This window comes from Rhinoraja longicauda, chromosome 17 (assembly GCF_053455715.1).
Source record: "Rhinoraja longicauda isolate Sanriku21f chromosome 17, sRhiLon1.1, whole genome shotgun sequence".
NCBI classification, from domain to species: Eukaryota; Metazoa; Chordata; class Chondrichthyes; order Rajiformes; family Arhynchobatidae; genus Rhinoraja; species Rhinoraja longicauda.
Window position 1 is genome coordinate 24009948 of NC_135969.1, and position 17130 is coordinate 24027077.

A 17130-nucleotide genomic window follows, 5' to 3' on the forward strand; every position below is an offset into this window, starting at 1 on the left:
TGTTCACAACCCATTCAAAATATACAGCTGGGCAGGAAGCATCTATGAGATAAACTACCAACATTTCAATGAGACACTTTACAAATTTAATTAAGTTTGGAGTCCAAACAAGTTAGCAGAAAGTTACTCCCAATTACATTAAAAAATGAAGAAGGATTATATCGCTGAGGTTCAAAATGATTTTTAAAAATAGCAGACAAGAGCCAATTCAAGCTGCTAAGTGAAATGGTGAAGGCTGAGTATGCTAAAACACATAGAGCAGAAGTTGGGATAATCTTAATTCAATGAAGGGTTCATATTAGGAGCTTGAGTGCATTAAACAGTCAAGCAGGAGATAACAGAAGCACAGATCACCTTGCAACAGGGTAGAGACAGGTGACATTAGATAGTGGAATTAGACAGCCTTCACGTTGAAGGCGTATAGTCAAAAGTTAATCTCAGACTACATTAGGGCCCAAGCCTATCCTGCTAATTTTGAAATACAGAGCTCCTCAAAATTCCAGGTATCTTTACCAACTGAAGGATAAAAACAGCCTGGTCCTTTGTGAGCAGGTTTTATACAAAATGGTTAAAGGAAGATCACATTACATTCCCACAAATACACGTGACATGGGTCTTTCATCAAAACCAGCAAAAGTCAGAAATCATACATGTCTTAAGTTGCATTCTCTTATTTCAGATTTCCACCAACTAGTGTCTGTTGTATCTCATAATTCCACTTTATGTTTCTCACCTTTCTCATTTAGCTCTATCATTTCTTTTGAGAAAGATCAGTTTACAATTAACAAGCCAGCTTTTCTCAGCTGACACTAAAACATACTTGGATCATTGAGTCTCTCTTAGTCACCACCCTAACACAGACATTCTCTTTACTCTCTCTACCAATCCCCTTCCTCTACAACTTAAAATATGTTTGATTTGACAGTTCAATAGACAATAGACAATAGAAAATAGGTGCAGGAGGAGGCCATTCGGCCCTTCGAGCCAGCACCGCCATTCAATGTGATCATGGCTGATCATTCTCAATCAGTACCCCGTTCCTGCCTTCTCCCCATACCCCCTGACTCCGCTATCCTTAAGAGTTCTATCTAGCTCTCTCTTGAATGTATTCAGAGAATTGGCCTCCACTGCCCTCTGAGGCAGAGAATTATACAGATTCACAACTCTCTGACTAAAAAAGTTTTTCCTCATCTCTGTTCTAAATGGCCTACCCCTTATTCTTAAACTGTGGCCCCTGGTTCTGGACTCCCCCAACATTGGGAACATGTTTCCTGCCTCTAACGTGCCCAACCCCTTAATAATTTTATACGTTTCGATAAGATCCCCTCTCATCCTTCTAAATTCCGGTGTATACAAACCAGTCCCGCCATTCCGAGAATTAACCTAGTAAACCTATGCTGCACGCCCTCAATAGCAAGAATATCCTTCCTCAAATTTGGAGACCAAAACTGCACACAGTACTCCAGGTGCGGTCTCACTAGGGCCCTGTACAACTGCTTTAGGATCCTATACTCAACTCCTCTTGTTATGAAGGCCAACATTCCATTGGCTTTCTTCACTGCCTGCTGTACCTGCATGCTTCCTTTCAGTGACTGATGCACTAAGACACCCAGATCACGTTGTACGTCCCTTTTCCTAACTTGACACCATTCAGAAAATAATCTGCCTTCCTATTCTTACCACCAAAGTGGATAACCTCACACTTATCTACATTAAACTGCATCTGCCAAGCATCCGCCCACTCACACAACCTGTCCAAGTCACCCTGCAACCTCATAGCATCTTCCTCACAGTTCACACTACCACCCAGCTTTGTATCATCTGCAAATTTGCTAATGGTACTTTTAATCCCTTCATCCAAGTCATTGATGTATATTGTAAATAGCTGCGGTCCCAACACCAAGCCTTGCGGTACCCCACTAGTCACTGCCTGCCATTCTGAAAGGGACCCATTTATCCCCACTCTTTGCTTTCTGTCTGTCAACCAACTTTCTATCCATGTCAGTACCCTACCTCCAATACCATGTGCTCTAATTTTGCCCACCAATCTCCTATGTGGGACCTTGTCGAAGGCTTTCTGAAAGTTGAGGTACACCACATCCACCGGCTCTCCCCTGTCAATTTTCCTAGTTACATCCTCAAAAAATTCCAGTAGATTAGTCAAGCACGATTTCCCCTTCGTAAATCCATGCTGACTCGGAACGATCCTGTTACTGCGATCCAAATGCTCCGCAATTTCGTCTTTTATAATTGACTCCAGCATCTTCCCCACCACTGATGTCAGACTAACTGGTTTATAATTTCCCGTTTTCTCTCTCCTTCCTTTCTTGAAAAGTGGGATAACATTAGCTACCCTCCAATCCACAGGAACTGACCTGGAATCTATAGAACATTGGAAAATAGTTCAGAATCATAGTTCATTGGTATTCAATCAGAAGAAATTACTTGCCAAAATGTTTTTTTCTTGGGTGGAGGAAGGGTCTAATCAGAACAGCCAAAAATATATAATTAATTCTTAATTCAGTTTTGATTGTTTTTTCCAATAAATTAAATGAGTACCTGCAATCCTTCAAGCTTCTCCTGCAAAGCACTTTGGTCTGAAATCTGGATTTTACGAAAATGTTCTTCCTCCTCCAGATGTTGAAGTTTTATGGTCTCCATTCGTGAAGTGATCAAGTGAGGCGAAGCAATTGCAGACCATCTGCAAACAGAGTTAGTCCTTCAGAATGAATGGAATGGTCTAGAATGCAGGGCCCTTTTAGAAATAAATTAAATGCATCAATAATCTTAACCAATCATTTCAACATTAGCTATGTTTTCCTCTCTACATAAGAGGTGATGAAGGTGATTGATGAGGGTAGGGCAGTAGATGTTATCTACATGGGTTTTAATGGGGCATTTGACAAAGTCTCCTCGGGTAGGTTGATCCAGAAGATTAAGATGCACAGGATTAAAAGTGACTTAGTTGTATGGATTCAGGACTGGCTTACTCATAGAAGACAAGAGGGTGATGGTGGAAGAATGATATTCAGGGTGGAGGTCTATGACTGGTGGAATTCCACAGTGACCTGCACTGGGAGTTCTGATGTTTGTGATATATAGAAAAAATGACACGGACATAAACATAGATGCGTTACTTAGTACGTTTGCAGATGAGACCAATATTGCTGGTGTTGTGGACTGTGACGAATGCTGACAAAGCATACTGCAGGATACAGATCAGATACAGAGGTATAGAAGGGTGTAGAAATGGCAGATTCAGTTTAATCTGAGCACTTTGGGAGGACAAATGTAAGGGGACAATATACAGTTAATGACTGGGCCTTTAACAGGTATCACAAAATCATGGAGTAACTCAGCAGGTCAGGCAGCAGCTCTGGAGAGAAGGAATGGGTGATGTTTCGGGTCGAGACCCTTCTTCAGACTGATGTCAGTGGGGGCAGGACAAAGAAAGGATATAGGTGGAGACAGGAAGACAGTGAGAGAACTGGGAAGGGGGAGGGGAAGAGAGGGACAGAGGAACTATCTAAAGTTGGAGAAATCAATGTTCATACCGCTGGGCTGTAAGCTGCCCAAGCGAAATATGAGATGCTGTTCCTCCAACTAATTGTGGGACTCACTATGACACTGGAGGAAGCCCATGACAGAAAGGTCAGATTGGGAGTGGAAGGGGGAGTTGAAATGCTCAGCCACCGCGAGATCAGGTTGGTTAAGGCGGACCGTTGAGCGAAACAATCGCCGATCCTGCGTTTGGTCTCGCCGATTAGAGAAGTTGACATCTGGAACAGCGAATACAATAGATGAGGTTGGAGGAAGTGCAGGTGAACCTCTGTCTCATCTGGAAAGACTGTTTGGGTCCTTGGATAGAGTCGAGGGGGGAGGTAAAGGGACAGGTGTTGCATCTCCTGCGGTTGTGGGGTAAAGTGCCTGGGGATGGGGTGGTTTGGGTAGGAAGGGACGAGTGAACCAGGGAGTTACGGAGGGAACAGTCTCTGCGGAATGCAGAAAGGGGAGGAGATGGGAAGATATGACCAGTAGTCGGATCCCATTGGAGGTGATGGAAATGTTGGAGGATAATTTGTTGGATACGCTGGCTGATGGGGTGGAAGGTGAGGACAAGGGGGATTCTGTCCTTGTTACGAATGGGGGAATGGGGAGCAAGAGCAGAGCTGCGGGATATGGAAGAGGCCCTAGTGAGAGCCTCATCTATAATGGAAGAGGGGAAGCCTCATTTCCTAAAGAATGAGGACATCTCTGATGCACTAGTGTGAAACACCTCATCCTGGGGGCAGATGTGGCGTAGACGGAGGAATTGGGAGATAAACTTTTTGCGGGAGACAGGGTGGGAAGAAGTGTAGTCCAGATAGCTGTGGGAGTCAATGGGTTTGTAGTAGATGTCAGTCACTAGTCTGTCTCCTGTGATGGAGATGGTGAGATCCAGAAATGGTAGGGAGATGTTGGAGATGGTCCAAGTATATTTAAGAGCAGGATGGAAATTAGTGGTGAAATGTATGAAGTCAGTGAGTTCTGCATGGGTACAAGAGGTAGCACCAATGCAGTCGTCAATGTAGTGGAGGTAGAGTTCGGGGATGGGGCCAGTGTATGTCTGGAACAGGGATTGTTCGACGTACCCGACAAAGAGGGAGGCGTAGCTAGGGCACATGCCAGTGCCCTTAGCTACGCCTCGGGTTTGGAGGAAGTGGGAGGAGTCAAAGGAGAAGTTGTTGAGGCCTTTAACAGTTCTCGGGCCTTTAACAGCATTGATGTACAGAGGGATCTTGGGTGTCCAAGTCCCATACTCCCTGTAAGTGACAACACAAGTAGATGGAGTGGTAAAAAAAAGGCATATGGTATGCTTTCTTCATTGATTGTGGCATTGAGTATCAGTCAGGAAGTCATGATGAAGCTTTATAGGACTTTGATTAGACTACATTTGGAGTGTTGCGTGCAGTTTTGGTTGCCCTGGTACTGGAAGGATATGGAGACTTTGAAAAGGGTACAAATTAGGTTGACTAGAATAATGCCTAGATTAGAAGGCATTAGTTACAAGGAGAGGTTAAACACATTTGAATTGTTTCCTCTGGAAACAGAAGTTGAGGAGCGTATTCATGAAGTATTTTAAATTATGAGAGACATAGATAGGTGGACAATCAGAACGTTTTTCCTAGGATGAATATATCAAATACTGGAGGGCATAGCTTAAAGGTAAGAGGGGTAAAGTTTAAAGGTGTCTTACTAATGATTGCGTTTTTTGAGTAGGTGACGATGAATTTTGATGCAGGTAGGGAAATGGATGTTAATGTCCATTTGATAATGTCTCTCGTGGTAGGCTGATCCAGAAGATTAAGATGTATGGAATTAATAGTGACTTGGTCGTAAAGATTCAGAACTGGCTTATTCATAGAAGACTGAGGGTTGTGGTATATTCTGACTGGAGGTAGCTATTCTCGCAGTGGAGTTCCACAGCGATGTTTGCTGGGATTTCTACTGTTCGTAATATATATATATGACCTGGATGGAAATGTAGATGGGTTTGTGCGTAACCCATCCACCCCCTCTTCCCCCCCCCCTCCACCATCCGCCCTCAACCCCCCTTAAAACTCCCCCGATGTCGAGAGTGGGCCGGGGGGGGGGGGGAGAGGAAAGGGGAGAGGGAGCCACTCACCGCGGCCAGCAGCAGGAGAGCTCTTGTCACCCACCCCCATTGGCCGCCACTCCCGCCACCCCCCCCCCTCTGAGTGGCAACCCTCCCCCAACTGCACACGCGTGGACCCAGTGGCCATCTTACGTAAGTATTAGATCAACGGTCCCCAACTGCGCAGGCACGGACCCGTTTGTTCTGCGCACGTGCGGATCCGGCGGCCATTTTACGTAAGTATTAGATCAACAGGCCCCAACTGCGCAGGAGCGGACGCATTAGGTTCCCATTTTTGACATCGACCCGTTGGGTTCCCATTGAGATGTTGAACGAGGGTGACGGGCAGTGCAGGTGGAAAAGAAATTTTTAAAGTTTAAAAAGGTGATTTTTAAAGTTTAAAGTTTAAAAAGTGAAAAAATTAAAATATAACAACCATTTGAACCACAAGCCAATGGTGATTAAGGTGGTGCTAAAATTGTTGTGCTATCGTGTACCATTTTGGCTGTATTTCAATAACATATTAAATCTTATTTAGATTTGGTATGTTATTATTGAAATGGTTCCTGATTGGCTATATATATATATATATAAGATGGGAGCTTTTATAGATTAATATATATAGTAATATATAGATTATGTGACATAGATAGTGTAGAATAATATATAGATTATGTGGCATGGATAGTGTAGACAGAGAGAACCTTTTTCCTCCGGTGTAAACATTCCTAGAGGGCATAGATATAAGATGAAAGTAGGAAAGTTTAATGGAGAAGTTTGGGACAGGTTTTTTTTACACAGTGACTAGTGGGCCCTTGGAATGCATTGGCGGCTTGTGATTGAGGCAGATACATTAGTGACTTTTAAGAGGCTTTTAGATAGGCACATGGAAGTGCAGCAAACAGAGGAATATTGCTCATGTACAGGTAGATGAGATCAGTTTAACATGGCACTGTGTTTGGCACAATCATTGTCGCCAAAGGGCCCAGTCCTGTGCTGTACCATTCTCTGTTCCATATGTTCTATGGGATATAGAAACATAGAAACATAGAAAATAGGTGCAGGAGTAGGCCATTCGGCCCTTTGAGCCTGCACCGCCATTCAATATAATCATGGCTGATCATCCAGCTCAGTAACCTGTACCTGCCTTCTCTCCATACCCCCTGATCCCTTTAGCCACAAGGGCCACATCTAACTCCCTCTTAAATATAGCCAATGAACTGGCCTCAACTACCTTCTGTGGCAGAGAATTCCACAGACTCACCACTCTCTGTGTGAAGAAATGTTTTCTCATCTCGGTCCTAAAAGACTTCCCCCTTATCCTTAAGCTGTGACCCCTGGGACTCCCCCAACATCGGGAACAATCTTCCCGCATCTAGCCTCTCCAACCCCTTAAGAATTTTATATGTTTCTATAAGATCCCCCCTCAGTCTTCTAAATTCCAGCGAGTACAAGCCTAGTCTACCCAGTCTTTCTTCATATGAAAGTCCCGCCATCCCAGGGATCAATCTGGTGAACCTTCTCTGTACTCCCTCTAAGGCAAGAACGTCTTTCCTCAGATTAGGAGACCAAAACTGCATACAATACTCCAGGTGCGGTCTCACCAATGCCCTGTACAACTGCAGTAGAACCTCCCTGCTCCTAAACTCAAATCCTCTTGCTATGAATGCCAACATACCATTCGCTTTCTTCACTGCCTGCTGCACCTGCACGCTTGCTTTCAATGACTGGTGCACCATGACACCCAGGTCACGTTGCATCTCCCCTTCTCATAATCGGTCACCATTCAGGTAATACTCTGCTTTCCTGTTCTTGCCACCAAAGTGGATAACCTCACATTTATCCACATTATATTGCATCTGGCATGCATTTGCCCACTCGCCCAATCTATCCAAGTCACTCTGCAGCCTCCTAGCATCCTCCTCGCAGCTAACACTGCCCCCCAGCTTCGTGTCATCCGCAAACTTAGAGATGTTGCATTCAATTCCCTCGTCCAAATCATTAATATACACTGTAAATAATTGGGGTCCCAGCACTGAGCCTTGCGGTACCCCACTAGTCACTGCCTGCCATTCCGAAAAGGACCCGTTTATTCCTACTCTTTGCTTCCTGTCCGCCAACCAATTTTCTATCCACTTCAACACTGAACCCTCAATACCGTGTGCTTTAAGTTTGTACACCAATCTCCTATGTGGGACCTTGTCGAAGGCCTTCTGAAAGTCCAGATACAACACATCGACTGGTTCTCCCTTATCCACTCTACTAGTTACATCCTCGAAAAATTCTATAAGATTCGTCAGACATGATTTGCCTTTTGTAAATCCATGCTGACTTTGTCCGATGATTTCACCACTTTCCAAATGTGATGCTATCACATCTTTAATAACTGACTCTAGCATTTTCCCCACTACCGATGTTAGGCTAACTGGTCTATAATTCCCCGTTTTCTCTCTCCCTCCCTTTTTAAAAAGTGGGGTTACATTAGCTACCCTCCAGTCCTCAGGAACTACTCCAGAATCTAGAGTTTTGAAAAATTATCACTAATGCGGGTCAGGTTTATTTACACAGTCGGTGATTTCAACCATTGAACAATTGACAAGCAGGGAATGGAGCGATATACATTATGTGCAAGCAGATAAGAGTCAATCGTAGCACCATGTTCAGCACAGACATTGTGAGCCATAGGGATTGTTCCTGTCCTGTACTGTTCCATGTCCTATTCGGTACTTTACCTGCTGACAGTGGTGTTTTTTATATATCTCAAAGCTCGGGTCTTTGCCCCGTTCTTAGTAGTCATCTTCTATATATGTCTCCTTTAAGCAATTCAACTACAGCCAACTAGCCTCCGCACTTCCCACAACTCTATCAGCAGGTAACACCTCAACGTGCACCTCGTCATCTCTGCTCTACCACTGATTTTCCTTATGTTCTCTCTACTCTTCTCCTTCACAAACTGAAAAATGTTTGAGTTCTTATTTTTCGTGGTTTTGATAAAAGCTCATTGGTCTGAAACTTTAACTTTGATTGTCACTCTAGCTGCTGCCTGATATGCTAAGTATTTCCAGCATTTACTGTTTTATTTCATTCAGACTCAGAACAGCTCTTGGTTGACTGGTAATGCATAAGTAATGGTACATGGAATGTTTCCATCTCTTCCATCATGGAGGATGATGAGCCACAAACTCTTCCCATTTCTTGACCCTTACTTGAGCAGATCGTTCAAAAGTAACATGGTCCCCAAAAAATGGTACGTGATTGGCTATTCACCACCACGGATTGACATAACATCCTCGCAATAAAGATGCTCTCTCATCGCAAGCACAGAAATCTTATCTCAGTGCTATGTAGCAATCTGTGAATACGGTCAGCTCCCAAATGTACACTCTTTGCAGAAACTGGTAAGGCAAGAGAATCACCAGGAATATTTAATAAGAGTGGTGACTCAAGTTTGCTGTCAGGGAAAGGCTAAAGCAAATACAAATACTTGAGCATGTTATCAAGTCTGCCTGGTCCATTGTCGGGGAAGGATGATAGAGGTTTCCATCTGCATGTTTTCATCCGAGATTGTGTGGAATACTTACAGTATATGTTGCCAGAGAGCAAGCAGAGTGATGGCATTTATGAGTATTGCTCCTCTCAATGGACACACTGACACTACATACGAGTATCTTGCGAAACACCAAGGGGCAGAAAACGCTAGTGGGAGTTGTGTACAAGCCACCTAACAGTAGTAGTAGAGTTGGGGATGGCATCAAACAGGAAATTAGAAATGCGTGCAACAAAGGTAAAACAGTTATAATGGGTGACTTCAATCTACGTATAGATTGGGTGAATCAAATTGGCAGAGGTGCTGAGGAAGAGGATTTCTTGGAATGTGTGCGGGATAGTTTTCTAAACCAACATGTAGAGGAACCAACGAGAGAGCAGGCTATTCTAGACTGGGTATTGAGTAATGAGGAAGGGTTAGTTAGCAGTCTTGATGTGCGTGGCCCCTTGGGCAAGAGTGACCATAATATGGTTGAGTTCTTCATTAGGATGGAGAGTGACATAGTTAATTCAGAAACAACGGTTCTGAACTTAAAGAAAGGCAACTTTGAGGGTATGAGACGTGAATTGGCCAAGATAGACTGGCAATTGATTCTTAAAAGGTTGACGATGAATATGCATTTAAAGACCGCATGGATGAACTACAACAATTGTTCATCCCAGTTTGGCAAAATAATAAATCAGGGAAGGAAGTGCATCCGTGGCTAACAAGGGAAATTAGGGATAGTATCAAAACAAAAGATGAAGCATACAAATTGGCAAGAAAAAGCAGCCTACCAGAGGACTGGGAGAAATTCAGAGTCCAGCAGAGGAGGACAAAGGGCTTAATTAGGAAAGGGAAAATAGATTATGAAAGAAAACTGTCAGGGAACATAAAAACTGACTGCAAAAGCTTTTATAGATATGTGAAGAGAAAAAGATTAGTTAAAACAAATGTAGGTCGCTTGCAGTCAGAAACAGGTGAATTGATCATGGGGAACAAGGACATGGCAGACCAATTGAATAACTACTTTGGTTCTGTCTTCACTAAGGAAGACATAAATAATCTGCCGGAAATAGCAGGGGACCGGGGGTCAAATGAGATGGAGGAACTGAGTGAAATCCAGGTTAGTCGGGAAGTGGTGTTAGGTAAATTGAATGGATTAAAGGCCGATAAATCCCCAGGGCCAGATAGGCTGCATCCCAGAGTGCTTAAGGAGGTAGCCCCAGAAATAGTTGATGCATTAGTGATAATTTTTCAAAACTCTTTAGATTCTGGAGTAGTTCCTGAGGATTGGAGGGTAGCTAACGTAACCCCACTTTTCAAAAAGGGAGGGAGAGAGAAAACGGGGAATTACAGACCAGTTAGTCTAACATCGGTAGTGGGGAAAATGCTAGAGTCAGTTATTAAAGATGGGATAGCAACATATTTGGAAAGTGGTGAAATCATTGGACAAAGTCAGCATAGATTTATGAAAGGTAAATCATGTCTGACGAATCTTATAGAATTTTTCGAGGATGTAACGAGTAGAGTGGATAAGGGAGAACCAGTGGATGTGTTATATCTGGACTTCCAGAAGGCTTTCGACAAGGTCCCACATAAGAGATTAATATGCAAACTTAAAGCACACGGTATTGTGGGTTCAGTATTGATGTGGATAGAGAACTGGCTGGCAGACAGGAAGCAAAGAGTAGGAATAAACAGGTCCTTTTCAGAATGGCAGGCAGTGACTAGTGGGGTACTGCAAGGTTCAGTGCTGGGAACCCAGCTATTTACAATATATATTAATGATTTGGACGAGGGAATTTAATGCAACATCTCCAAGTTTGCGGATGACACGAAGCTGGGGGGCAGTGTTAGCTGTGAGGAGGATGCTAGGAGGCTGCAAGGTGACTTGGATAGGTTAGGTGAGTGGGCAAATGCATGCCAGATGCAGTGTAATGTGGATAAATGTGAGGTTATCCACTTTGGTGGCAAGGACAGGAAAGCAGATTATTATCTGAATAGTGGCCGATTAGGAAAAGGGGAGATGCAACGAGACCTGGGTGTCGTGGTACACCAGTCATTGAAAGTAGGCATGCAGGTGCAGCAGGCAGTGAAGAAAGCGAATGGTATGTTAGCATTCATAGCAAAAGGATTTGAGTATGGCTGGGACATCTTTCTTTGAAACGTAGGAGACTGAAGGGTGATGTTATTGAGGCACACAAGATCATGAGGAGCATGGATTAAGTGAACACTCAGTCTTTTTCCAAGGTAAAGGATTCCAAAACTAGAGAACACAAGCTTGAATTATGAGGATAAAAATGTAAGAGGTATCTCAGGAGCAACTTTTTTCCATTCAGAGAGTAGTCCATATTGGGAATAAGTTCTCTGAGGAAGCTATGGACGTGGATACAATTAGAACTTTCAGAGGATAGTTGAACAGTTATAGGGATTGGAAGAGTTTAGAGGGATATGAGTCGAATGCAGTCTAAACAGTCCAGCCCAGAATGCCAAATTTGTTGATTTCATCAGAGTTTTCTATTTAACTGCAGTGAGATCTCATATTCAAATTCTCATAACAAATACCATTTGCCATCCTAATTGCTTGTTGTGCCTGCACATTAATTTTGAGTGATTTTGTACAAGGATAGCCAGGTCACTGTGAACATCAACATCAGAACACAGGTGGCACGAGAAAATGTGGATAATCAAATCCAACCACAAAATCCTATAATTAAATTTCTAATCTTAGATCCCACATTCTGCATTTGAACCTTGACATCGACTAGACTGATTTTTGTTTTGTGATTTTCAGTCTACTGCAAACTTGCAAGATTTTTCCAGCATAATTGAAGCACATGATAAATGCTGCAGTAAAAATAAGGATGTATATTTTGTTGTGCGGATAGATGTTCTTTATCCTTATGGTCCATGTCCTTGGCCTGTATAACCTAGTAATACGTGGCAAGCTCTTTTCACCTTAATAGGTCAATATGCCTGGAATTCGTACTTGGATATATCTGTGCACCATCCAGTACTGGCAACTGTCAGATTATTACACAAGATCAACAATCAAAACATATTTGTTTTCAAAATATAACAAATTATCTTTCATGCTTCATTTTTGTTTTTCTCAGCTTCAGGTTACTCTTTGCAATGCCTTCAGAGAGTGTACAGATGACCTCACCTCTACTTCTGCAGCTATTAAGCCTATTGGAAAGAGAAGTGACTGAGGTAGATTCTTTTCTGGCTTTCTTTGATGGGAGCTCACCATGTGGGCACTAGTAGGCAGAAACCAACTGGTTACTGAAGGACCAACTCCAGCAAGTACCAAATAGAGTGTTATATAATTTTAAATAAATTGCCATTAAAACCTTATAGTACTCACTTATCTTGAAAATCTTCATCAGTTAGATTGAACAGGAATTCATCAAAAATATCATATTCAACCATGAGTTTGTTTGTTATTTCCTGCAACAAAACAATGTATTGAAATTATAAAATCCTAATGCTATTTCTTTCTGAAACTTAAACAGATCAAAAATAATTCCTGCATTCCAGGCACTCACCTCCCTCTGTATAAAATAGTTGCCCCGCATATCTCCTTTAGACTTTGCCTTTCTCACCTTAAAGCAATGCCCTCAAGATTCTGGAATCTAGGAAAAACACTGTCTACCCTATCTATACCTCTCATTTTATATACTCCTATCAGGTCTCCCCACAACCTTCGTTGTTCCAGAGAAAACAATCCAAATCTGTCCAACCTCTTCCTGTAGCTAATCCTCTCACACTCAGGCACAATTCTGGTAAACCTCCTCTGCATCCTTTCCAAAGCCTCCACATCCTTTCTGTAATGGGGCGACCAGAATTACACGCAATACTCCAAATGCGGTCTAACCAAAGTCCTATAAATCTGTATCATGACTTCCTGACTCTTATACTCAATGCTCTGACCAATGATAGTAAGCATAGAATGTGAATCTGTGGAATTCTCTGCCACAGAAGGCAGTGGAGGCCAATTCACTGGATGTTTTCAAGAGAGAGTTAGATATAGCTCTTCGGGCTAACTGAATCAAGGGATATGGGGAGAAAGCAGGAATGTGTATTGATCTTGGATGATCAGCCATTATCATATTGAATGGCGGTGCTGGCTCGAAGAGGCAAATAGCCTACTTCACCTATTTTCTATATGCCTTCTTTGCCACTCTATTTACTTGTGTAGCCACTTTCAGGGAGTTATGGACTTGGATCCCAAGATTCCTCTGCACATTAATGCTGTTAAGAGTCATGCTATTAATTGTATATTTCCCTCTTACATTTGACCCCCCAAACTCCAACACCTCACACTTGGATGGATTAAACCATCTGCCATTTCTCCATGATACACAATAAATGATAGGGACCTAAGGAATGTTGATTGAAGGAACAGAGAGATTGAGAAATCCAAGTCCACAGTTCCCTGGTTGTGGCAACATAAGTCAATAGGGTGGTGAAAAGGTGTAAGACATGCTTGCTTTCATAGGGCAGAGCACAGAATATATGATTTGTTATCTTGCAATTTTGGTTAGGCCATACTTGGAATATGGTGTGTTGTTCTGGTTGCCACGTTATAAGAAGAGTATGATTATGCTGAAGAGGGTGCAGAGGAGATTCACTATGACATTGAATTACAGGACATTGGTTATGAGGAGAGAATGGATAGGCTGGGTTTGTTTTTCTTGGCGTGATAAAGGCTGAGGTATGAGCTGATTGAAATATATACATAGACAGGGCAGATGGTCAAAATCTTTTCCCCTTTATAGAGGTATCAAAAGCAAGTTTAAGGTGAGAGAAAAATGGGAATCAGAGGGGTAAGTTTTTTTACACAGCAAATGTTGATATCTGGAATACATTGCCAGTGGGTGTGGTCGAATCAGATACATTTACTATGTTGAAGAGGGATTTAGGTTCAGCCATCTTCAACTGCATTGTCCATGACTACCCTCCAGCATTAATTCCTTTTACAATTCCTAATATGAATTATAATGTAATTATGATAATGAAACACCCAATGCCTGTTTACATCAAGAATGGGAAAACATGCACATGCTAATGTGGAAAATAATATTTGCATCATGCAATTGCCAGGCAATGATTATTTCCAACATGAGTGCGGCAAATTAACATTCCTTGCCATCACCATAATTGGGGCTCAAAAATTAACTGGTCAAGCCATACAAGTATAAAATTATGTATAAAATTATAAAAGGACTGGACAAGTTAGATGCAGGAAAAATGTTCCCAATGTTGGGGGTGTCCAGAACCAGGGGCCACAGTCTAAGAATAAAGGGGAGGCCATTTAAAACTGAGGTGAGAAGAAACTTTTTCACCCACAGAGTTGTGAATTTGTGGAATTCTCTGCCACAGAAGGCAGTGGAGGCCAATTCTTTGGATGAATTTAAAAGAGAGTTAGATAGAGCTCTAGGGGCTAGTGGAATTATGATATGGGGCAAAGGCAGGCACAGGTTACTGATTGTGGATGATCAGCCACGATCACAATCGAAGGGCCAAATGGCCTCCTCCTGCACCTATTTTCTATGCTTTTATGTTTCTAAATAGTTGGCAAAGAGCAGAGCAAACTGACCACTGAGAAATTGATAATTAACTGTTATGCATTCCCATCCCCATATACGTACTAGGACTAATGAATCAAGAGAATATTCAAAAGGCAACATAAATAGTATTTTCTCTAATAATATACTGTTTGAGTTTCATCACCTTCAGTCATTATTTTGTTAATTGGTCCAATGAGAGAAATGACAAAATAATGAACGAAACATGAGGACAGAAAAATAAAATAAGTGTACACCTTTCTAAAAATTAGGTAAACAATTTTAAGAAGACATCAATTTGAATTTGAAGGAGGTGGAAATATCACATGAATTATTCCTGTGGCCCTTTGGAGAACACAATAGTTCCTGGGTTGCTGGGTTAGTTATTGAACGCAGGCCAGGTCTACAGTCAGTAAGAATGGACGAGAATAACCAATTTCATGGAATAGAGGAATGTAATTATTGTGAATATCTGGGGTTTAATTAAATCACTTTTTTGATAAAACTAATATTAATGCAGCACTTTCACTCATTTGTAGAGGAGAATCCAAAGTGAAATAGAGAGTGGATGCAAGAAAGGTCTTGGTCGACTCAATTGTCTTTTCAAATTCTGTTGCACAGTTGTACCTCGTTTGTTTTCAGCATTTCAGGAACCTTTTTCATCCATTCCCGGTGATCTGTCAAATCTTCAATGGTGTTGGCCTTCTCAAACAATTTTCTGTTGATCATTTTGAAATCATCATTGATCTAAAGAATATATATCACATCAAATTATTATATAAAAACATCTAATTTTTCAAGTTATTTTCATGTTAATTTCATAAATTGTTTTTCCCTGACTTTTCAATGTCCCTTTTAATCAAACTGATGTCTCTTTTTAATTAAACTTGTAATAGCTCTACATCAGTACATTAGAGGGTACAGAAATTCTGGAGGCTGATTTCCATTCTAGTTTTGTTTCCACCACAAGTGAAGCATCCTTCTTCAAGATTAAAAGTGCTTTAAATTTAGTCCAGGGCGTACTGTGAGAGAGGTATGGGAGTAAAGAAATAATTTCTCTCTATAGAGCAACTGATATTTTAAACCATTTTATGGTAATTAAAGTACGTAAACTACAGTTTGTAATTTGAGAATATTTTAGTACAACAGGATTTCACAAAAATATATAAAATACATTAGCTAATCATTTGTTTTGAGGCTTTTTTCTGGAAATGTTAATATCCAACTGATAGGACAGAGGGCCTTTCCACCCAAAAAATATCATTCCATCAGCATAACAAAAGAGGATTCTGAATAGAAAGTTCCATTCATGCACTCATTATCCTTTAATATAAGGATAAATATATAAACAATTAACTATAAAGTCTCTCAGATATCCATTTCACATGTAAATTATCTGTGATCCACGCATGGAATACACAGAACACATTCTTAAAAAGCTTTACCTCTTCAACTTGATTGTGAAGTCTTTTGGCGAACATTTGTAACACTGCGTGAGCCAAACCATGGCATTTCTTGGCAAGGTTGGTTCGTAATGCCTCCACATTGACAACAAAGGGCCCGATAATAATACTGCTAGGAATTGTACGTTCAATATGAGTTTTCTTCTTCAAATGCAGTTCCACTTCATGCTTTACGTCATGAACCAAAGGTTCCTGAATGCTAAATGTGCTAAAGTATGTAACACAAAAAATAAAAAGCACAAATATTGAAATCTGAAGCACTACCATATGAAATAATTTAATGAATAAAATTACTTTTAATGAAAGTATATACCCAAATTACTTCCAATCAGTATATACCCATTTTTATCGAATAAACTGCATTGGAAGTAAGCATTTGAAAATATGATAGCAATATAGCTGCTAAACATCAAAAAAGCAAACAAAAGACAGACCTAAGTGAACTTACCGTAAACACATCAGATCAATCTCTGCAGTGCATTCATAATTGGCCTCATGTGAGTAATAATGGACAATTAAGCAGTTAATGGAAGGAGCAGGTTCCATGTACATTCCCATCCTCATTGATGATGGGGTCCAGCATATGCACACTCTAGACACAAGGCTGGAGCATTTGTAACCATGTTCAACCAGAAGTCCCAGGTAATGATCCATCTTGGTTTAAATATAGAATATACAAGAGTACAGCACAGGAACATGCCCTTTGACTCACAATATCTGTGCGAACATGATGCCCAGACCAACTTTGATCTGCCTGCAAATTATCCATATCCCGCCTTCCCAGCATATCCATTTGCATATTCAAAAGGCTCTTACATGCCACTATCGCATCTGCTTCGACCACCATCTGCTTCGACCACTACCACGGGCAGTGTGTTCCAGGCACTCACCGTCCTCTGTAAAGAAACTTGTCCTGCACATTTCCTTCAAATA

The 17130-nt window shown here is 41.5% G+C and overlaps 1 protein-coding gene across 1 annotated transcript in view; it reads right to left on the reverse strand.

Moving 5' to 3' along the window:
- The window catches only part of dnah1 (dynein, axonemal, heavy chain 1), a 233924-nt gene that overhangs the window by 173003 nt on the left and 43791 nt on the right, over window positions 1–17130 (reverse strand). The window contains exons 15-18 of the mRNA XM_078414367.1: window positions 16180–16405; window positions 15362–15481; window positions 12532–12614; window positions 2560–2701 (exon numbers count right to left, since the gene is read on the reverse strand). Coding sequence (XP_078270493.1) covers window positions 2560–2701; window positions 12532–12614; window positions 15362–15481; window positions 16180–16405 — 571 coding nt within the window. The remainder of the gene's footprint in view (window positions 1–2559; window positions 2702–12531; window positions 12615–15361; window positions 15482–16179; window positions 16406–17130) is intronic.